Source organism: Condylura cristata, unplaced genomic scaffold (assembly GCF_000260355.1).
Source record: "Condylura cristata isolate star-nosed mole 26May11 unplaced genomic scaffold, ConCri1.0 scaffold00005, whole genome shotgun sequence".
Lineage (NCBI taxonomy): Eukaryota > Metazoa > Chordata > Mammalia > Eulipotyphla > Talpidae > Condylura > Condylura cristata.
Genome location: NW_004567106.1, coordinates 41864912 through 41888489, shown reverse-complemented (window position 1 = coordinate 41888489; position 23578 = coordinate 41864912). Strand labels below are relative to the sequence as shown.

The window sequence follows — 23578 nt, the reverse complement described above, 5'->3', positions numbered from 1 at the left end:
GGACTAGTTTGCATTCCCACCAGTAATGTAGCAAAGTTCCTTTTACTCCACATCCTCACCAATATTTTGTTGTTGCTATTCTTTTTAATATGTGCCATTCTCAGTGGTGTGAGGTGGTATTTCATTGTAGTTTTGAGTTGCATTCCTCTGATTACATATGATGATGAACATTTTTTCATATGCCTGTGGGCCATTTATATTTCCTCTTTGGAGAATGTCTTTTTAGCTCTTTTGCCCATTTTTTGATTGGATTTTTTACTTCATTTTTGTTCAGTTTCATGGGCTTTTTGTGGATCTTTGTGATCAGTTAGAGTTGTGCAAAAATTTTCTCCCAGTCAGTGGGCTGTCTTTGTTTTGGTTCAAGTCTCTTTTGCTGTACAGGAACTCTTAAACTTGATGTAATCCCATCTATTTATTCTTTCCTTCACTATCTTTGCTTTGGGTGGTGTCACTGAACATGTTAATCATGTAGTGAAAAAAACCAAAAACCTTGAAACTGTCTTTTGCACATATTCTTGGGCTATCTCTTCCTAAGTTCTTGGATATTTCTTCTCTTCCTCATGTTTCATTAATTTGCCATCTCACTACAATTTAGGTTTAATCCTCAAATTTAATCACCAGAAATTGTTCTTTGAGAGATCATTTAAGGTCTGCCAACTGTGATGGTTGCTTGCCTTAATATTTCTGTTTACTCTGTATAGCATGTATATCAATCATTTTACTCCTTAAAAACTGTATGACCTATGTTTGTTTTTCTTTGAATGGCTTCTTTTGCCTGTCTATCCCTGTTAAATGTAGTCTCCATGGTTCCTACTCTTCGTCTCTAAATTAGCTTTATGATTCCATGGCTTCAGTCAGCCTTCATTGCTTATGTGAGCTCTAAATTCTCCTTTGCCCCCAAGTGTTGGTCATTCCTTTTCCTCCAAAAATCATTGCAATCACTATCTCTACAGTCATCTCATTGTAATTTGACTTATTTGGTTTTTCCTTTAACTGTATACAATGTATTATGAGATTTTCTTGAGTACATGGCAGACATACTTGTATAATTATCTATTCTGAGTAATCTTCCACAGTCATAGATGTTTCTCTCACTGGATCCTTACAGTAGCCTAAAATGTTAGATTGTCTGAAACCCCCTTTCCCCCATTTTTCCTAAGACTGGAATGATTGTTACTCTTCTGCTTAACATGATTCCATATGTCTATGATTCCATTCCTAATGAATAAAGGTCAAATACTTAATTAGCACAGCACTCAAGAACCTTCAGGATTACAAACCTCTGTGGCTTCAGCTACTACAATCTTGTCTTTGATGTGCCCACTTTTCAACTTTACCAGATGGTAGTACTTGCCATTTTTCTGTATCCCTTTGAACTTGTCTTTGCTAGAGAAATCTCTAACCTTAATTACATATATATAATTACCTACATATATATGTGTGTGTGTGTATATATATATTATATATATATATAAAATATATATATATATATGGTCAGCAGCATAGGTAACAATCTGAATTGTGGCTGGCATCTGAAAAAGCAGAGGCTTGTTTTTGGGGGCTGGACCCTTAATTTGTGGGATCTTCTGCTAACTCCAGGTAGTGTGAGAACTGAGTTAACTGCTTGGTGATGTGGAGGAAAATATAATAATTAGTGTCAGAACTGGAGAGGTATCAGTAAACTTACTGCTGCAAGTCAAGGTGGCAGTATCACAAATGAAGGATTTTACTTTCTGGGAACCATTCAGATACTATTACAATTGAGTAGTACTCATTTTAAAACAGGAGGTTATTGTGTTGCCTTTTACATGTAGATTTATCCAATTTCTCTCCTTTTTTTCTTGGAGATTTACCTTTACTTTTAGCAGCTTCCTGCAGAGGTTTTGCTATTGCTTACTCAGTTAAATTTACTTACCATGGACCATCGCTAGACCACTAGTTTTTTTTTTTTATGTGCCTTGTGAGGCAAGAAATGTTGTTTGTAGTTTTAAATGGTTGAATCAAAAAAATTGTAAAATACTTATGGGCCTTCTTGAAGGCTCAGTGTTGTCACCACTGAGCCCAAGTTCAATCCCAGTCTAGGGAGCTGACCCACATACAGCATAGCAGAAGGCTTTTCTCTCACCCTTTGTTCCCCTTCGCAGTGTATTTCAGTCAGTTGGCCTGTTCTGCTCCCCACTGTCTGGTGAATCCCCTGCATCTCTGCCTATACCTCACTTCTACAAAAGTTTAAGAAAAAAAAAAAAAATTACTATATAGCCCATTACAGAAAAATTTTGTTGACTCCTAGCCTAGTTGGTTATTTGCATATGGTCCTGTGTCTTTTTTCTTGTGACAAAAATACAGCTTTAGTTGAACTTTAAAGTTCTTTTATGAAGCCACAACATAAGTTTGATACCTGGCCAGGGAGGTGACCCACATGATGCAGCAGACCTCTCCTGACCTCTTTGTTGATCTGTCTGTTCTGCTCCCCACTCTGTGGTGAATCCTCTTACACTCCCCTACCTCTGGTCTGTATCCCAGTCTTGTGTGCTTCAATAAATCTTTAAAAAGGAAATAAGAAAAATAGGTCCAAAACAAACTTTATTTACATAGGGCTAATAATATTAAGAACTCAAATACTGAATAAGCTTTTGGTTGTCTAGAAGTCCATGATTCACCAAAACTATTTTATAAGCAGTATAAAACTACATTTGGTATTTTTCTCAGTTCTCTGGTAGTCTTCAAGCTTACAAAGATTCAGAACACTTTAATGACAATTTATGAAATAGCGATAAAATGGAATAAGACCCTGAGAAGTCAGTCTCTCACAAAAAATACGTTATAGCCAAGTTCTATCAAAGCCCCAGTCAGTAAGGCCCATAAAGGAATGAAGACATAAGACAGATTCATGGTAGTAAACTGTTCCAGTTTCGCACACAGTGCAAGGCAGAAGGCTAATTTAAGTAACATTGCAATGAGGTACCAGGCTTTTTTTTTAATATTGTGTGATCCATGTCGAGGGTCAAAACCAGACTTACATCTCCCAGCCATTTTCACAATCAGCATGACAAGAAGAATAGTATCAAATATCCAGACAGGAATAAATATAAGGAACCAGTTCCAAGGTGCCTTCTCGTCCAGTTTCAACACCAACATGATCAAGAAGAGTAATGTGAAAAGCCAGGTGAGTAGTACTCTCTGAGCCAAGGACATTCTCATTTAAACAGTTTAAAGAGGCTGCTGTAGAGTTGGAAAAAAGGGAAACAAGCCCTAAGAAAAGGGGAAAAAAAAAGTTAAGATTGTTTTGATATCAGGAAAAAAAAAAAGTCACTTCCAATCCTACTGCACAAAGCTGGCTTTTTCCCACTCACAGATTTCTGAATTTTGGAAACATTCTAACATTCTTCCTTTAAAAGTCTGTAAAATTTGCAAATATCTTTGATTGCATTATATCCATTATTCCTTAAAGTGTGTGTCTTGGGTTTTTGTGTTTTTTTTTTGGTATATTCACTGTGTAGAAGCTCTATTAAACTGGCTCCTATACATTGAATATGTATAAAATATGATCCTATACATTGTTATCACTCAAGTCCAGACATTCATGTAACTTTATCTCTGCACCTCAAGGATTTCTTAACCTTTTTGTACCTTGTATCTCTATAAAATTTTCACTTAATTTCAAGGAGTACTACAAAAGCATTAAAAAAATCAAGGTAGCAAAAAAGGAGATGGTGTTATGCCAACAGGAGGGTTTTGGTGAAAATTAAACATTAAAAAGACATCAAGTAGAATTAGGATCTTTTAAGAGGCCTTTGGGTTAAGTAATATAGAAGAAGGCATTGATTACACTGGGTTTTTATAGTTTGAGCTTTATATTTTTAAATATTCTCACCAAAATTCTTATAACTACCTACTAGTCTAAAAGTTGTTTTTCCTTTTAATAGCTATTTTTTTTGTTATTTGCTATCCACTAATCAATACTGAATAATTACTAGATGATAAACTATTCAATGATTGGGTTATTTCTTATATCCTTATTGTAATAATCTAATTTCTATTTTGTACTAGTACTGTATGACTGTTACTGGATATGTTCTAGATATTGTTTATATCTGTAAGGACTACTACCTACTTAACTGTTTTTTTCACCCATTGTTTACTGCTATTATCAATAATGTCCTTTTATTCTTTTCAATGCCAAAATCACTAATTACCATAAACTTAGATTTGACCGGGAATGCATTAATCCTTAACTTGGATATGAGCATTACTTATCTTTACATATAGTTTTATAGTATGTTCTATACTTAAGTTTTTTTTTTTTTAAGATTTATTTATTTATGTGTATAAGAACCGGGGTATAGGCAAGAGGTGTGTGTTGGGGTGGGGGTGAGAGGATTCACAAGACACAGAAGTGAGAAGTAGAACTGGAGTGACTGAAATACACTGCTGAAGGGAGCAGCAGGTGATACAGGAGAGACAACAGCAGGTGAGACACCATGTAGGTCAGCTCCCTGGGTGGGGATCTAACTCCTATTGTAGTGGCTGCAGATTCAAAGTGCTGAGATATAACCCCTTGTGCCAGCAAGGAGGCTATTCATATACTTAAATTTTTTATATTAAGTTGTGGACATTTGGAATAAGAATAAGCAGAATGGTAAGTCAGAAGCCAGACTACATGCAGTTGGGTGAGGAGTTAATAAAAAATAGCAAAATGCAAACAGTCAGCAACATTTTATGCCCCTGAAACATTTGGAGAAATGTATAAGACAATGATACTGGTTACATTTTCACTAAAGGAGTAATCTATAAGTTGAGTGAAATCAGGTACTGGAAAGTGACAGAAGATGAGAGGAGTGGTCACTTGTGGAAGGAAACATCTGAAATTGATGGGGTTGGTAACAAAAGCCTAGGAGGTAAGAATAAAAATGCAGGAAAAAGGGGAAGTACATGGGAAATCAGAATTCAAACTGCCTGCAATTGGGTGAGAAGCAAACAGAAGGCAATGAAATGCAAAGATAAGAAATAAGGAAAAGGTGAATAAAATGGTGGAAAACCAAATGCCCTTAAGACACTGGTGTGTTTAACTCTGCAGTTCTCTGCTACACCTCCATGACTTTTAAACAGTGATTATCTTAGTATATATATTTTGTATCACTAGTGATATGAGGGTCTCTTAACTATCTTCCCTGGCCCCTACCTGCTGACACTCAAGTTGTTTATTTAGCTGGCAGATGGCTTCATGCTGCAGTATGAAAAACACATGCTCTGGTTCCCATGAGGCATTTTTTGTGGTGGTCTCCTTTCCTGGCCAGAGGAAGCCCTAGTGGAAAATAGGACTGATTTTGGAAGGCGAGGTAGTAGGGTATATGTAGATTAATAAGTAATGGATTTTCACCTTGTATACTAAGTTTGCTCAATTCTAATCTCCAATCTTTATAACCATTTTGTGTGTGTGTGTGTGAATCTTTAAAAAGTTCACGGTAAACTTGTTTAAACATAACTTTCCTATCAGCCTTTGGATAACTCAAGCTTCACTTTTTATCACAGACTGAGCAGCAACAGCACTCAAGTACTCTCCAACTGAATGTGAAAGGATGCACAGAACAGTCACCTGGCTATAGGTTTTACAGTATGGGACACACCCAAGTTCTGTATGCTCTTAAGACTTTTACAAAGCCCTCAACCTGGAACGTAAATGATACTTGAAGGATTGTAGATAGTGGGTTACAATGATATATGAATCCAGTTTTATTAACTTATTAATTAAATCTTAATGCGTTAACTTAAGCAACCGTATTTGCTTCCTTCTGCTATTCTTTGACTTCAGCGGATGTGGCTGCATTTCATTTTCCATTTGAAGTGGTTATTATCTGTTATTAAAACCTTCTGCATTGCCCCCAAATGGAAATGTCCACATCACCAGTCTTGATATCTGTTGTGTGGACTTACTAATTTGTCCTTGATGCTTCCCAAGCGATTTCCATTTCCCTCTATTATTACTGCCAGTACTCTGAACAAGTGAACTCGCCTCATTCCATAGTTTTGCTGAATGAACCTGTAACACAGAATTCCTCTAACCGAGTGGCCTTCAAAAGGCTCATGCTACGATAGCTCAGGCCAACTGAAATCATCCCTTAAGGGAAGCGCATTCTGTTTACAACGTACCTGATTTTCGGACCTACCAGCTGCTAGAATTCAGGACATTCCAAAACTATTTCTGCCCTATTCTTCAAACGCCCACCCTCCGCCAAAGTCTCCCTATCCGGGTCCCGGCCCTTCCACCACCGTCCTGCGCCGTGGGCCCCAGTACCTCTTGCAGTTTCACGGGTGCTTGCACAATGCACACAGAAACCCCGAAGCCAAACAGGCGAACCAGTGTTTGGGGACCGAGTGTTAAGAGGTGGACGCGGTGGTACAGCTGCCCCTAACCCCCAGGCTGCAAGAAACCAGGGCCAGGGCACTGCGGGGGCGAAAGCAACCGGACGAACGCCAGCCCCTCGGAGCCTCGGACTCACCTGGCAGTGCCGCTTGTCGGAGAGCGGTGAGGGGTGCGAAGATCCAGTAACTCGCCAGTTTGGATTCTTGACCTCTTCCACACTTTTTCCCCCATTAAACCCAGAAGCCGTCACATGATAATCAGGAGAAAAGATCTCAGTTCCGCCTCTCCAAAATACCGCGGTAGATGCTGTTTCGGGTCTACCTAAGGGCCGCTCCCACATCCGGGGCAGGGTCTCCCCGCCTCTGGGCTTAGCCTATAGGCAGAGAGGATGCCAACCTGGGCTCAGAGGCCCATTTCCCTGTGGTAATTGGACCATTTGGCTGCCGGTGCAAACCAACCGACCTCTGCCTACATTCGGATTTGTCAAAAAGGCAGATATAAAAGCACCCACTGGCTCCGCCTCTCTTCTGCTATGGGTTAGGAGGAGAGTCAGTTTTACCACAGCGTGGCTTACCTGTGGCCCCATTGGATCCACAAGTGCCAATCAGATCAGCTGCGCTCAGCCCCGCCCCTGGGGCGCCCCGCCCCCTCGCCCTCCCCGCCAGCGCGCGGTGACTGCAGGCTCCGGCGCAAAATCCTGCGGGAGAGGGGGTGGGGCGACGGCTCCTGAGCCAGCGAGCGGTCGGCAGCCTCGTTTTGAGTCCTCAGGCTCCTCGGCGGTGGCGACTCTCGCGCGGTGGCGACTCTCGCTCGGTGTCTTCCGCGCGCACTCCGGCCGCCTCCTAGCGGCGCGGCGCTCACTCCTCCGGTAAGAGCCGCATCGCCTTTGCGCCCGGGCGGGTTGTGTAGAGGTCGTTGGGTGCTGACAGAATCCCGAGGATGGAGCGGGACTAGGGCAGAGAGCCGCGGGTGTGATGGAGGTGGGGGCTCTGGGCCGACGCTGCGCCCTCCTTCGCCGGTGACTTTCCCGTCAGCCGCCGGCACCTGCGGACGGGGTCCCCTGCGGTCCCCTCCCATCATCTGGCCAGTGGCAGAGGCTCAGCGTTTGCTCTCGAGCCCGCGCCGTGCTCGAGCGTTGGTGATGACGGGCCGAAGCCCGGCGCCGCCGTCCGCCCCCTCCCGCGGCCCCTCTCTGCTTCCTTCCCCCGGCGCGGTACGGGGCGCGCGTCGGTCCTGGACCGGCGCGCGGCGGCGGGGGGCGCGCGGGACGCGGGGAGAGGTCAGCTGGCGAGGCGGGGGCTCTGCGCGCGGGACGCCGGCTGGAAGGGGTCGCTGCCCGGCGCCCGCTGAGCGGGCAACAGTTTAGTTTGCGATTCCAGTATTGACTGCAGCGGGTGCTGAAATGCTTCGCGCGGGCCTCGGGGGAGATTTCCCGTCTGGAAACAATACTGTGGTCTATAAGCCCGCTTCACCTTTTCTTTTCCCAATTTTTAAAATCTGTATGATGTTGACAGCCAGTGTCTTAGAATTGTTCCTTCGAGTTATGGCTTCGAATTTGATCCCTCCTTGAATAACTTTGGGAATCATTCTGTCTTTAATCTGTCACTCCTTTTATTTTTAGCCTGGCAAAAACAAGGAACTGCTTAATATCAACATATACTGACTAGGGAAGTGCAGAATCTGAAACGATTTATTAATCTCAGTGTCTGCTTTTAAATGCAAAGTGATTTTAAATTCGTGGTGAATGAATTAAATATTTTGTAATTTACACTTGCTCTATATGGTAATGTGGCTTCCAATTATTTTGTTTTTCTTAGTACATTGATTTGGTCAGCCTTAGCAAAATATACATTTGAAGAATTTTTTCCTCCCTTCAGAGGCTTTAGCTATAGCCTTAGTACTTGCGCTTATTTTTAGAGATTTATATATTAAAAAGTCATCCCAAACTGAACGTTTTCATAACATTTTAAAAATTGTTAGGGGGTCTTCTGCGAATGTGAAAACCATGCACTTTAACCTAAAGTATCATGTAATAACATAACAATTTACTAAGCTGACTGTTTGGAGTAAGGGCTGTTAAATATAAGGGAAGGCAGTGGGTATATATTCCTTGTCAGTAGTAGTGACAGCCTCCAGATACCAGAAGAAAGCCATCTAGAGATCTGGGGAGAAAGAGCCATGCCTGATACTATTCATAAATTGATTCCAGGAAGATAACTTGCTGGGGAAATACTCTCTGCCTCCTACACAGGTTAGTTGTCTGCATGCATCAGGTAATATTAAGTTAGGTATTTGTCAGGTAGGAAGTATGTGTGTTCTAATATTTGCCTCTTTCTGGTAGGTCATGAAGATGTAGTGAGCAAATTAACCACAGTGTAATAGATTTGTGTGTGTGTGTAAGAGAGAGAGAGAGAGGTGCAGGGGGTGAGAGGATTCACCAGAGACAGAGTGGGGAGCAGAACATGCAGAGCCACTGAAATACATTGCTGAGGGGAAGCAGTTGATGTGACAGGAGAGGTCTGCTGGGCTATGTTGGGTCAGCTCTCTGGTAGGGAATTGAAGGTGGTGATAGCTCTGAAAGCTGAGATTTAACCCCCTAGCCCATGGGGGAAGCCCTTTTTTTTTTTTTTTTTTTTTAAGTTTAACTCAAACTGTCAAGAAGGTGGTCTAGCAATTTTAAAGCCTTGAACCTTTTGCCAGTCTACTAAAAGTAAAATTGCAAGGAATATGTAATGGGAAAGACTTTACTAAACTGAGCCAAAGAAAGTTAGGGTGACATTTAGGAAAAAAATGAGGATTCAAAAGTCGTTGGACTGTTTATATATGTCTCATTTAATCCTTGGAAGTAAGTTTTGTGATTGTTGTTTTCCCTGTGATTTTTTTTTAAAAGATTATTTATTTTTGCATACAAGAACTGGGGTGCAGGCCAGAGGTGGGAGGATTCACCAGAAACAGAGTAGGGTGCAGAATACGTGGATCTACTGAAATACACTGCTCAGGGGAGCAGTGGGCAAGACTGTAGACACAGTTCTGCCGTACCACGTGAGATTCCCTGTTTGGGGAGCTAATGCATGCTGCAGTGGCTGCAGATAGCTTCACAGTGCTGAAACTTAATCTCTTGCCCCACCAGGGAGGCCCATGTTTTCCCTGATTTATGGATGAGTTAACCAAAGATTTGTTCAAGATTTATTCATTTGTTCAAGATTTCTCAGTAATAACTTGGTGAATGTGGGATTCACATCTAAGTAGTCTGATTCCAAAGCCTGTGCACCAAGCCATTATGCTTTGACATAATGACACAGTAAAAATAGCTTCTGAGAGACTTGGTAGAGGAGATTCATTAGTAGAAAATAATGCTGAAAACCATAAATTAGAGTATTGTACATATTCCATAACACTTTGAGATGATTGCATCATAGCCTCTGTTAAGTGTTGCTGGAGTTAATAAGGATGGAGTCAACTTCCGTGTGTTCGAGGACCATCTTGTTTAGTGGAAGAGCTAGATAATATGAACAAGTAATGATAATATAAACTTTTTAATAAGAGAGTGTCATGTAAGTCTATGATTTCATGAAAACAACTTATTTAAACTTATTTAAAGTTTAGATAAACCATAGTGTGAATTCCTGCTAGGAATTGGGAACATAAAAGTGATGCCAACTTTTTTTGTTCCGTTTTAAGTACCCTATTAAGTGGAGGGGGTAATGTTTCAAATGGGAGTAATGAATATTAAAATATGTAAAGTATGGACACATTGGTAAGCCCTGAATAAAAAAAAATGCCAGAATAATTTTAAGAAAGACAGTGGAGGGCCTCCCTAGTGGCCTAGGGGTTTAAGTCTCAGCACTGTCACCTCTGTGGCTTGAGTTCCATCCCCAGCCAGGCCCACATGGCACAGCAGACCTCTTCTGTCTCACTGGCTGCTCCCTTTAATAGTGTATTTCACTAAATTGGCCTACTGTGCTCCCCACTCTGTTTGCTGTGTCTTACCTCCTGTACTTCTGGCTTGCACCTCAGTTCTTTTACACATAAAGAAAATCTGAAAAAAAAAGAAAGACAGTGGAGAAGAGTTTGTCGAGGTCTTAGCGGGGTGCTGCCATTGGAGCCTTAAAACATGAGTGGTAATTTTCATATGTGGAAGGAGTATGTTCTGCACAGAACGGGATCTCAGAATATGGAATATGGGTTACTGAGGGAATGTTAAGTAATTGTATAAAAAGTATTTGCAAAGACTGAATTTCAGTGGTAAGTGTATGTATGTGGCTTGTTAAAGTGAGTACTATACAATTTTGGTGGTCAGAAATTCCGTATTTAGGGCTCTCTTTGGTTGCACAGCAGGTTAAAGCTCAGCACTACGAAGAGCTATCACAGCCACTGCAGCACGACTTTAATCCCCGGTGCTCCTCTCAGCAGTATATTTCAGTACATGTGCCTGTTCTGCTCCCCCTCTCTCTTTGGTGAATACTCTCATCTCCCCCCATCTTCAACCACCCCCTATGCACCTCTGGCCTATATCCCAGTTCTGTATGCTTAAAGAAATAAATCTTAAAAAAAAATAGAATTTTCATATTTAAATACTTGTAAGGAAACCTCCACTCTTTGTGCATGCAGTCTTACATTTTTATTTATTTTTGTTTGTTTATATATTAACTTTCAATACTTATTTCCCTAGTGCAAATTGAATTATTTCCAAACATGTCCAAGAAAGCAATTATTTCCTTATTTCATTGAGATATTCCATTTTAAGCTATAAAGTCATATTAACACCACTAGAAGAATTTGTACTTGATTTGTGGACTACATTTTGGGATTAATTTAAAAAGACTTAAAGTTATTGTTACTTTCCCTTAACCCTTTTATTGAGGATGTAGAATCAATATTGCAAGCTCCCGTTTGCATGTATGTTGGCTTTCTTTTCTGACCCAAACTTGAGATGTGACAGTGGGACAGAATGTTCTAAATTGGCACTGTCCCTGAAATCTGAGTAAAAGTTCCATGTTTATATATTCCCCTCAGGTTGTACAGAACCACAAATACTCATATTGGATTTATAAATGTGGAACATCACTTGATGTTCAGAATCATATGACTAAGATGAAAATATTAAATGACATTTAGCAAAGCTGCATTTTTTTGTACAGCTTAGTTCCCTTGCACAAATTGCTACAAATGATACAAAATAGAGGTGAATTTGCAGGTGAGAAAATATGACTGTTTCCTAGAACAGGTAGTTTTAGGGCACTAGGAAAGAAAATATGCTGGATTTTATTCTGAGTAGTGAACAGGAACTAGGGCAGGAAATGGCTGTGGCTGAACCACTACCTGATAATAATCATACCATGATTAAATTTGACATTTAATGAAAGGAAGTAAAGGGGAGAAAGTGCACTGTAAGCAGCTTTCCAGTTTTAGAAATAGTAAGGGAAAGGTGCTGTAAAGAGTGTATCAACAGAAATTTTGAGGACATGTAGCAGGTATTCATATTTGTTGCATGAACAAAAGTTTCTAGGAAAATATTCAGTAAAATTTCTGTTACAAATAGCAAAAAATTTATGCAGGCTGTATGGCACAAAGTTTTGTGCTCTGTAGCTTGAAGTTCAGGTGTCAATTCTTCAGTCTTCCTGTTGTGTGGCTTTGGGCTTATTATGTAATCTTAATGAGGTTCGGTTTTAGTCACAAAATGCAAATACCTACTTTGTAAGGTATTTTAAGAATTAAATGAGCTAATGTATGTAAAGTAATTGGTACATTTGCCCAGCTTATGAGAAGCTGACAAAATGGTTGCTGCAATTACTCGACTAGGTTAATTATTTTTTTTAAATGCAATTTTCAAATAGAGCAAGGAAAACCAGGAAGTGGACCCAAAAAAGTGACCTTAAAAATTTTGAAGCAGTAGAATGTTAAGTGGGGTCTCTTGTAATATAATTAAATATATAGGGGAAAAGACTTGTTTTCTGAGATTTCTTAACCACCTTATTTATCTCTAAAATTCTTTTAATGGAGAAAACCCATTAATTATATAGTTATTTAAGAAGGCCTTAATGAAAGCATTCCTGGGAGACAGCGTGTTAACTACAGAGATTTCCTAAGTATTGATTTTATATCCTATAGCCTGCTACATATATTGAACACTTAACTATATTATTATAACACATTCAAACAAACATGTCTTCATGTTCTCAAATACCTGCAGTATTTTTCTGTTGGTGACTGTTTTTTTGCATTTACTATAATAATCCTTAAGATTCATCCATGTATTAGCCTGCAGTAAGATTTAAGGCCAAATACTGTCCTTGTGTATGTCTGTATGTACATACCACATTTTCTTTATCCATTCTTCCATTGATGGACATTTAGGCCATTGCCATTGTGAATTGTGTTACTTTGATTTTGGGCACAGTCTTTAAGAACTTGGTTTTAGTTCTTTCAGGTAAAAATTGAGAAGTGGAATTCCTAAATTATAGGTAGTTCATTAATTTTTTTGAGGAAACCTCATACTGTTTCCTGTAATGATTGAACCAGCTGACCATTTTAAATAGCAGTGCACAAGGTTTGCAGTTTTTCCACATCTTAGCCAACATATTTTTCCATTTTATTGATGATAATAAGCATATGGATATAAAATGATATCTCATTATGGTTTTGGTTTGAATTTCCCTGACCCTGATGATGTACATCTTTTGTTATTATCTTTTGGTCATTTACATATTATTTTTGAAGAAATGTCTGTAAGTGTTTTGCCCAGTTTTAAGTTAATAACTAGTTACATAATTTACAAATATTCTATAGATTGATTTTGCATTCTGTTGATCATGTCCTTTAATACATAAATGTTTTTCAGTTTGATATAGTTCCACTTGTCTATTTTAGATTTTTGGTGTTATATCCAAGAAGTCATTGCCAAGTCCAATGTCATGAAGGTTTCCCCCCATGCTTTCTTATGGTTGTTTTATAATTTTAGATGTAGGTTTAGCTTTTTAATTCATTTTGAGTTGATTTTTGCATGCAGTATAAATAAGAATCCATTCTTTTTTTTTGAATGGGGAATGTCCATTCACACCAGCATTTCTTGAAGAGACTGTTCTTTCCCATTGAGTGATTTGGACATGTGTTAAAGTATATTTAACCATATATAGTAAGGTTTATTTTTGGATTCTTTATTTTTATGCCAGTACTACATAGTTTTTTTTTTTTTTAAGATTTATTTATTATTTACAGAACTTACAGAACTGGGGGACAGGTCAGAAGTGTGGTGGGTGAGAGGATTCACCAGAGATAGAGTAGGGAACGGAACAGGCAGATCTACTGAAATACACTACTGAGGGGAGCAGAGATTGGGTCTGGAGATGTCTGCCCTACTATGTGGGTCAGCTCCCTGGTGGGGGATCAAAGTCATGCTGCAATAGCTTCGCAGAGCTTCATCATGCTGTGCTTTTAACCTGTTGCTCCACCAGGGAGAGCCCATTACTACATAGTATTAACTACTATAACTATAATATACATTGGAATCAGGAATTGTATTCTTTTTTGAAAAATGTTTTAAAAAGATTTATTTATGCATTTAAGAACTGGGGTACAGGCAAGAAGTGCAAGGGGTGAGAGTATTCACCAGAGACTGAGTGGGGAGCAGAACAGGCAGATCTACTGAAATACCTTGGTGAGGGGAGCAGTGGGCGGGGTCAGGAGGGTTCTGCTGGGCCATTCAGGTTAGCTCCCTGGCAGGGGATTGAATTCAGACCGTAGTGGTGACAGTGATGAGACTTAACCCCTAGGCCACTAAGAAGGCCTCCAAATATTTCTATTTCTACAGACATTCCATTGGAATTTTGTTAGACATTGCATTGAATCTGTAGATAACTTTGGGTAGTATAATAATATTCATGAACACAGGGTTTCTTTCCATTTATTTTTGTTTTCTTTCAACAATGTTATTTATAGAATAGCTGTTTTAATGTCCTTGCTTAATAATCCTATAACATTTGTTATTTCTGGGTCCATTTCTACTAACTGATTTTTGTTTTTAATTGAGTCATTTTTCTCTTTATTTACTTGCCTGCTAATTTTTGCTTGGAGTCCACATAATGTGAATTTTGTTTGGAGTTGATACAATTTTTTTGTTTCTTTAGTTTTGAGCTTTGCTCTAGGACACAGGTTATTTAGAAGCACTCAATTCTCCAAGGCTTGCTTTTTATGGTTTGCTAAGTGAGATCTGAGCACCCTTTAGTACAAGACTGATTAGGCCTTCAACCGAGGCAATAGCCTCCTGAATATTCTACTGTTGCCCCTTGTTACATGATTTCTCCACTCTGAATATAAACTATTACTATTGTTACAAGTCCCAGAGTGGACTGGGCCACCTGCCTGTGGGGCCTCACCTGCGAGCTGAAAATTCAGTTACACTGTAGGTACACATAAAAGGGTCATAACGGGTTTATGTACCAAAGGGGAAAGGAATAGGAAACAACCCAAGGAAAGAGAGTGGAATATAAAGTAACTGGAATACCTTACAGCTAGACTGACCAAACACACTGAGTCACTCCATCAGGAGAGCTGCTTCCCGAGCAAGAGAGCGAGAGCTGCAATCACACCCTATTTATCCCCTAAAGTCCCAGAATTCCTGCTAGCTCTGCCCTTGGGTCCTCGCAGTTCTCTCTCTGGTACTGCTGGGAGTTGTAGTTTCCAATCACTGGAGTAGGGGATAGTGTCCAGAAAGCTGGAGTAGCGTGGAGTCCATAAGACTCTGCAGAGTTCCTTTAGGACATCCTTCTCCATAACACTATCGATGTGTAAACTTTAATAATTGGTTTATCACTTTCATCAAATTTAGAAAAATTCTAGGCCCTTTTAGTGGATATTGTTAAATAAATTGTACACTTGTCAGTGTATATATGTATAACACACTATAAGAAAGGAGTATTGAGTTAATAATCAGTGTTGTAGATAATTAAAATTTAAAAAATTAACAAACTGAATGACCAGGGATCATGTTTTTATTAATAGAATATATATTAATTTCCACTGTGTTTTGCATTCTTCAGATAGATTTTTTTATTGATCATCTAGATTATATGAATTATGTAAGTTTTATCTGTTGAGGAAGATGACCTGGGTGGTGAGATGCCAAGAAATCATACATATTAGACAAATAGTTGAAGAAGCTGAGAACATTTTTGTCTGGAAAAAGAAAAATCACTGGCAGCATATATTTTTTAAATCATTTGAAGGCAAAAGTCTGGCAAATTTATTCTGTGCTCATTTAGAGCATATAAGTAATACAGGTGATTAGAACTCAAATGGATGTGACCACTCCTTGTATAAGGAAAATTTTGAGGCCAGTGTTCTTCAGCTTGGAATGAGCTGCTTTGAAAACCTCAAACTCTGACCTATTCAGTTAGGAGAAATTTGTTTATTTTTATATAACTAATTAGTGTTGTGAGAATTTGGAACTACTTCAACGATGGTGACGTACCTATATTTAGTGCTTAGTCAATTATATGTCTCACAAGATGCATCATGAGGAAAGGACTTTGTTTTAAATACATGTGAGAACTAATGTATACATGGCCTAAGATATTTTAGAATGCACATTAACATATTAAGGGATCAGAGGATTTCTCAATTTAGGAAACTTGTTTGACTTTTTCTTTATATTTAGTGGATTTAGGGGCCAGACTAGTTTGCAAATGTAATCTGAGTATACAACAGTCTAAGGCATTTGAATTGCTCACCAAGAGACTAAGGAAATTACCTTGTACTTCCCAACTCAATTCTAACATTCCCTGCCAGGATATAGCATCAGATCCCACAGATTTAGGACTCAGTCACATAGGACAGCCCATCTGTCCCTCTTTCAGATACTAATCACCTTTGCTTCTGACCAGTCAGCTACAACCTCCTATTTGGTTTGAATTAACTTACCAGAGCAGCTTGCAGAACTCAGAGAGATGTTTTACTTACTAGATTACTGGTTTATTATAAAAGATGTAACTCTAGAACAGCCAGCTGGAAGAGATGCATAGAGCGCAAGTAAGTGGGAAGAGATCTGGATTTCCATTATCTCTGAATATGCCACTGTCTTCCCATTATCCATGTGTTCACTTTGATAACTCTTTTGGGGTTTTGGAGGCTTCACTATATAAGCATAATTGATTACATCATTGGCCATTGATGATTTAGCTCTACCTCTAGTTCCTTGCCCCGGTAGGGTGTTGGGGTGGGGTAAGACTGAAAGTTCCAGGTCTCTAATCACATGGGAAAGTTCCAGTTCTCTACTCATATGGGTTAGTTCCTTTGGCAACCAGCCCCTTTTGGTAAGGTTGCCTCATTAACATAAAAAAAAGACTCCTTTATTTTTCTCCTCATAGGAAATAAATGCCTAGTGTTAGGGGCTCTGTGCCTGGAATAGGTTGAAGACCAAATATGTATTGGTTATAAATCAAATATAGTTATACAATGGTTAGGAAAAAGAGCCCGAGTCCTTTCCCCACTTTTTCCTTTTTCAGGGCAAAGACTCTATTCATACTCTTTACTGCCATTCTTTTGTGACTTTCAGTATCTACCAGGGGTTGGAGAAGTATTCTCATAGTGCCATGGAGAAGAATGTGAAATCTACTGTTTTAGTTGCTTTCAATTAGTCCCAATTTTACTTCTACTTCCAGTGGTGCTTGAGCCACAGTACTGGAAGCATTTGTTGATTTTATGGTATAAATTGAGTTGATATCCTTCTTTCTCCATTTCTGTTTTATACTTTCTCAGATTTGCTTGGTCAGTTACTAGTCTTCTTTAAAATTTTACTGATTTATTTATTTATACATACAAGATCCAGGATACAGGCCAGAGGTACAGGGGGGTGAAAGAATTCACCAGAGACAGAAAGGGGAGCAGAACAGGCAGATTAACTGAAATACACTGTGGAGGGGAGCCTTGGGCGGGTCAGGAGAGGTCTGCCAAATCATATGCGCCATGTGGGTCAGCTTCCTGGCCTGGATTGAACTCTTGCTGCTGTGACTTTGGAGAGCTTCATAATGCTCATTCATTGCACCACCGGGGAGGGCCCCATTTTATTTTAATCTCTATTCACCCTGTCTTGTATGTTTATGCCTTTACTGCAGTTTCAGTAATTTATTATGAAGTTAGATACTGTGTTTAATGTTTTTTTTTTTTCCTGGGAGGTTTGAATTATTTAATTCTAAGTTACTCTTTAAGGAATTAAGCCATTTGGACACCATGTTTATAAGTTCTCACAATTTAATTCCTGGGATGATGTAGGCCTAGAGCTCAAAGTAACTCGTCAAATAGGTCAGAAAAAGGAGAAAGTTATTTTAGATATAGGAAATAATCAGGACTAGAAGTATGAAAGTGTATGGTATATGTGGGAACCCATGAGGGTAGATTGTAGGATATGTATATGGAGGCATATTGAAGAAGGTGCGGAAGGTAAAGATGATGGAAGCTATTTATTTAGCCTAATATCAATGTAAAAGAGGGTCTTTGTATATTGTGTTGATTACACTCTTAGACAATGGGAAGTCATTTGAGATAACGGGAGATTAGTGATAAGGTCTGTGTAGGGTAGATGAGTTATCACGCTTCTCCACATTAGCCCCTATGAATGCCACCTGTGTTCTTAACCGCCTCACAATATTACGGGATCCTGGGCCCTGAGAGCACGGAGTGCGTCTGTGTTAAACAGGCACACCTGGAGCTAGAGGAGGGATAAGAGCAACCTCGTGACTGCGAGACTACAACTGCGGCAGACGCTGAGGAAGATGTGAAGGGAGAGTGCCAGAGACAAATCCAGAGACAGGTGAGAGACACAGGGTGGGCTGGGGGGCTGGGAGGCTCAGGGGCTTTGTTGCCTCAGTTGCCCCCTGGACCTGCTACCTGCCTGATCTGCCTGTGTGCCCGGTTTAGCATTAAAGGCCAGTAAAATTATGGGAGAAATCGGGCTTAGGTTGCTTTTTTCCTGCTGGGCCTGTTTCCCTCATTCACTATTAAAAACTTGTAAAGATGATACTGACGGCTCCAAAATTCTCTTTTAAGCTGTTAGAACCGACAGTGAACCTACTTGGCCTTGGATAGTTGCACAACAGTTTTCTTTAGAAAGATGAATGACAGTGAATAAATAGTTGAGAGATTGGTAATAGATGGTGCAGGCTTGCTTCGGTTCTGTGGTAATGGGCCTCATGAGAAGATAAGTAGATTGTTGATTTGTTCTAGCATAATTATTGAGTGATTCTTATGTACTAGGTGTTGGGAAAAAGACAAGAAAGATCCTAGGGTTCCTTGCTTTAGTAACAAATTGAGTAGATATGAAAAGAGGAGTAAATTTGAGGAGAGAAAAATGAATCTTAGTTTTCCTTTTCTCTGAGGTAGCTGTAACAAGCTTACAAAAAGAGCTTCGTCTGTGGCCCTGTATTTTCTGCTTAGTATCTTGAGTTTATAAAAAGAACTGAAACTGGGTGTATTCTTTCTACTTCCGTCTGTGAGAGAGAGCAGAAGTAAAAGTGTATCTGTTGTTAGTTTAGAACTCTATCTTAGCATATTTAAAAGTCTTAAAAACATTTTAAAAGGCCAGGTTTATTAGGAAAAGAAAAAAAGAAAGAGGCACCTGGATGCTGCTTTGCCAAGGGCTGTGAAAAGAAACAGCTGTGTAGTCACTGGGGCAGGAGAGCTGCACTTTTTTTTTTTTTTTTTTCCAGATGAGGCAGTAACTTAAACAACTGCATATTTAAAAAATAAATGTAAACTAAGTAAATGTAAGGATTTCGGAGTAAAAATGAAGAATTACAGAATTTTCCTTTACCAAAGCCAGATGAAAAGAAAAAGAGTGGGTGAGTGGAGGATTGGGCAAAATGTCAAGTAGAAGCATACAAAAAAGGGTATGTGCATCCTTATCCTAAACACTTTAAAAAGTGGAGGTCAAAGACAATGAGAATATATTGGTATATGACAAGGCTAGTTTCAGCATTGGACCCCAGAAACCAAAATATAGAAAGGTGAAGGCTACAAACTTTAAGAGTTTTCACTTATTCTTAATTAGTAAAACATACCCACGAATTGAATAGGAAGCAAAAGGGAGAATCCTCTAGGATACTCTGCATGACAATACTGACCCTTGCAGAGTTAGGAAGCATTTCTTTTTTATTTATATTTCATTTACAGGGAAGGGCAAAAGCCATTGACATTGAGATCATTAACTGGGGAGATGGATTCAAGTATGGGACAATTACTGTAATTTCGGGATCAGGGTACTCCAACTCTAAAAAAAAAACCTCAGTATTGAGGAAACCAACACAATCCTGGAGTGATACCTAAATGCTCATCCCAGGAACACAGAACAAATAACCAAAAAAGGAGACCCAGTGGGCCTCAACCAATCTTCAGAGGACACAACACTGAGATACCTAAATTCAGGCCCTCTCCCCAAGCTTATATAAACTGCCTTTTATCCCTCAGCAGCTACCTACTCAGGACCCCTCTCTGCTCAGAAAGCTTTTCTGTCATCCTTATGAGAATAAGTTCTTGCTTTTCTGCCCAACTAGTCTCACTGTTGAATTCTTTCCTTGCTGAGAGCCCCTTTAGGACTGGGTTCTCCAATTCCAAGCCAGAATCAAAGTAATTATAATTAATGATAACCTTAATATTGCTAACTTCAATAACAGTAACTTGGCATTGTGACCAAAAGAGAATGTGATCTATATTAGGGACAAAAAAATAGATAAATAAAACTATTAACTCAGTTACAGCAGAAGAATAACTTAGTTTTTATGAAAAGACAGTGTAAACCAAAAGAAAAATGTTATAGCTGGTGGTATCAGTTAAGTTTGGTTTGGCTGCTAGTTAACAGTGGCTGGAACTGTAATAATTTATAATCTCTGATATTAGAAAGATGGAAATAGGTAGCCTAGAAGTGGAATGACCAAAGTCAATCAATTTCCTTCCTATCACTGACTAATTTGGTTCTCCGTCTCAGGATCACTGTCCAGAGTGTTTGTCAGAGCTTTAGCCATTAAAATAATGGGAGGCAATAAAAGATCAAAAGGAATTTCTTGAACTGATTTCATATTCTTTCATGAGGTATAGCTGGAAGTTCCAACTAACACTTCTGTTTCTGTTTGAACCAGCCACACCTGGGTGCAAGAAAGGCTAGGAAAAGTCTATTTTGGGAAACAATGTGCTGAACACTTTTGCAAAAGGTAGAGGACACGTGGGTAATGGGATTCGATTAGTAACTGCTGCTAAGTTTTCTTTACATTTGTCTTCTTTATCAGTGATTTCTTCTTTTCATTCCATTCTGACTTCATTGCTTCCTTTCATTAAAACTGTTCCTCACAAGGTCTCTTCTAACCTCTGTTTATTAAATTCAGACTGTTTTTATAGCCTACTCATTCCTTTGTGAAACACTATTAGATTTTGGCCTCTTCATACTCATTTTCTGTTTTTGGTCTTACTGTACTTTCTCTGAGCAGAAATAGAATATACTTGGGGTTTAGCCATTTTTTCCCTCTATACTCCTCTTAAGTGATAAAAATCAGCTCCATGGTTTTATTGAAGTGATCTGTGAAAGGCACAGATCTTAAGTATATTTGTTTGGTTTTGAAAGTTGCATATACCTATGTAACCCCCTTCTCATCTTAAATACTGACTGTGTGTTTATAGCTCCCAAACTCCTCTGTGTCCAGCCCTCATCCTTGTCTTGAACTTCAGGTTCAAGTTCTGTCTACTTGACTTATTTTTATGTCTAAGGGTATTGTGGCTTAACAGGGCTAAAGCTAAATTTTTGTATTTACTCTTATAAACCTTTTTAATTATGTCCATCTCAGAAAAAGGTTCAAACTCAAAACCTAGATTCCTGGTTCGGGTCAACAACCAGAATTCCTCTATCTCTTCCTCCCCTTGTCCCATCCTCTCAGGGCATTTCTAGATCTTACTGATTTTTATCCACTAACAACTCTATAAACTGCCCACTTTGTGCCATCTCATCTTCTTGTACTTGAGCCCAACATACTATCATTTTCTACATGGGACTGTGCTCTCCTAGAAGAAAAATAGTTGATATAATTTACTGAAATTTTATTGAAATGACTGTTAGATGGCCTTAAATAAATTTCAGGTGTTCATTGTTGAAAATATATCCTAAATTAGCCTCACTGCTTCCACTGTGAGCCCCCTGGTTCAGTCTTTTTCACACAGGTCTCAGAGTGATCTTTAGAAATTAGATCATCACTGCTCTGCTAATATCTCTGCAATGACTTCCTGTCTTATAATAAAACCACTTGTTATGATCTCCTGGCCCTACCTCCCTTCCTGACTTCATCTTCAAACACTGTCCATCATACTTGTGTCATATTGGTTTCCTCCTTATTCTTTAAAAATAGTAAGTTAATTCCCACTTCAAGGTCTCTATGTTTACTGTTTCTCTGCCTCACATGCCCTCCCTTAATTCTTAACTAGCTGTTCTTATCCTTCACAACTCATTTCATTGGGAACTTCTTTAGCATCCTCTCCACAAGTGTCCTATTCATATCTCCCTGTTTATTTCCTTTATGGTACACTCTGAGCACTGAGCACAAACTTTTTTTTTTTAATAGCCAGAAAAGCATTGTTTCTAATTATGAAAGTCTAAGAGTTGCTTATTTTAGCTGTTGAAGAAGCAACGGGTGTTATATTTAATGTAACCATTTAAGAATGGAGTTAGAGTTGGCAGATTTGACTTTTTACTTCCTTCCATTGTACTTTCTAGGTCTACAAATATATATATTGAGTGATTGAGTGATTTGTCAGTGAACAAATCAGCCATATTTAAATATAATTCATGATAATTTTGTATTTTTAATGTTATAAAGAGAAAGCTTATGGTATAGACCGTGTGGGGTAGCACTGGAGTTGGATAGATAATTTTCAGTTTCAGCCCTTAAATTCATTCATCTGTGATGGTGCTTTAAAATTGGTTTATAAACAACTGTATTTAGCTTTTTGTGTATCAAAAGCTAGGAGAATTCAGAGGTAATAAATCAGAGGTAACAAAGATAGTGGATTGTTCTCAAAGAATGAACAGACGGGGTAGAGACACATAGGCAACTACATAGTCTGTATAACACAATATATATTAAGTGTAATAGCACAACATAGTATTTGATAGACTGATCATCTTCTAACTTGGGGATTTAAAAGCTGACTGTTTTTTTGGCTTTGCCTGTATAAGGAATACTCCAGGAATGACTATATTTGATAGTGAGATTTTATAGAGACAAGTATAACATAGTGCCCCTTTATAATTGTCTTTCCCCCCTTCCTTGTTTTTGACCTCATATATGCATTTTGTGTGGGATCATGACATAATAAATTACAACCTCACATATTGTAACAAAGTGTGATGATTAAAGCAGTGAAATGGTTTACAGTAAATATCTATAGCAAGATTTAATGTTAGGCCCACAGCTCTGTGGTCTCATAATTGGAATATTCCGTATCCTAATACCCAACCTTTTATAAGATCACTTGACCAAAAATGATAAAGATCCTCTGTCCTAAGTACCCAGTAAGCTTTTTATACTTCTCCCCTGTAAGTTAGCAGTAAGATCATAACTTAGCGTTAAAATATTATTTAAGATGAACTGTTGCAATGGAGACTATAAACCAATGTACCTGACTATGAGAATCAAGTTGGAGAGACTTTAGTAATAATCCTTATTCATGAAGTCCTTTGTTGATTTATTAATTCCTGTTGTTTATACTCATGTGAAATTTGGGTGCTTCTGAATGTGCTTTGTCAAATGTGTGATCCAGAAATCTATCTCAGTATGCTGTAAAACCTGTTTTAAAAATAGGTCTGAGCCACTCAGTGTCACTGAAAGTTTGTTGACACAATGGAAAACTATTAAATGAGTTTGCAGAACAAACTGTACCATTACCAAGGAAAGGTGTTTTTTTAAAAACAGAAATTGATTGTATTTTTATTTTTGTAGCTCCAAATAAATACAATGAAAATATTTAGAATTCTATCAAGTGCACTTTTATAGTTGACTCTTGAAATTTATTTCTAAGTTTGGCTTGATTTAAGCCAAATATAAAATGAATGTTCTTCTGGATAACTTTATTTGAGGCAGACATTTTCCTCACTTTCATTTGTAAGGTTTTAAAAAGATGATTGTAAGTAACCATTTAAATATTCCTAAAAGTGTTTAATGTCTCATTGTTTTTTTTTTTTTT

The 23578-nt window shown here is 38.7% G+C and overlaps 2 protein-coding genes across 5 annotated transcripts in view; one reads left to right on the top strand and one right to left on the bottom strand.

Annotated features, from left to right (window-relative positions):
- Nucleotides 1-2567: 2567 nt before the first annotated feature.
- TMEM60 (transmembrane protein 60) lies at nt 2568-6801 on the bottom strand. The gene is made up of 2 exons (XM_004676899.2): nt 6501-6801; nt 2568-3252 (listed from the first exon to the last, which is right to left on the bottom strand). The coding sequence occupies exon 2, from the start codon at nt 3199-3201 to the stop codon at nt 2800-2802; it is 402 nt and encodes a 133-aa protein (XP_004676956.1). The 5' UTR covers nt 3202-3252; nt 6501-6801; the 3' UTR covers nt 2568-2799.
- A 234-nt stretch (nt 6802-7035) lies between these two features.
- The window catches only part of PHTF2 (putative homeodomain transcription factor 2), a 116121-nt gene continuing 99578 nt past the window's right edge, over nt 7036-23578 (top strand). For all 4 annotated transcript variants that reach the window (XR_001145109.1, XR_001145110.1, XR_001145108.1 and 1 more), the window contains exon 1: nt 7036-7232. The gene's annotated coding sequence lies outside the window, so the exon portion shown is untranslated. The remainder of the gene's footprint in view (nt 7233-23578) is intronic.

What these genes read in the sequence shown, in the direction of transcription:
- TMEM60 (XM_004676899.2), bottom strand. Translation starts at nt 3,201, where the DNA reads ATGAGAATGTCCTTGGCTCAGAGAGTACTACTCACCTGGCTTTTCACA.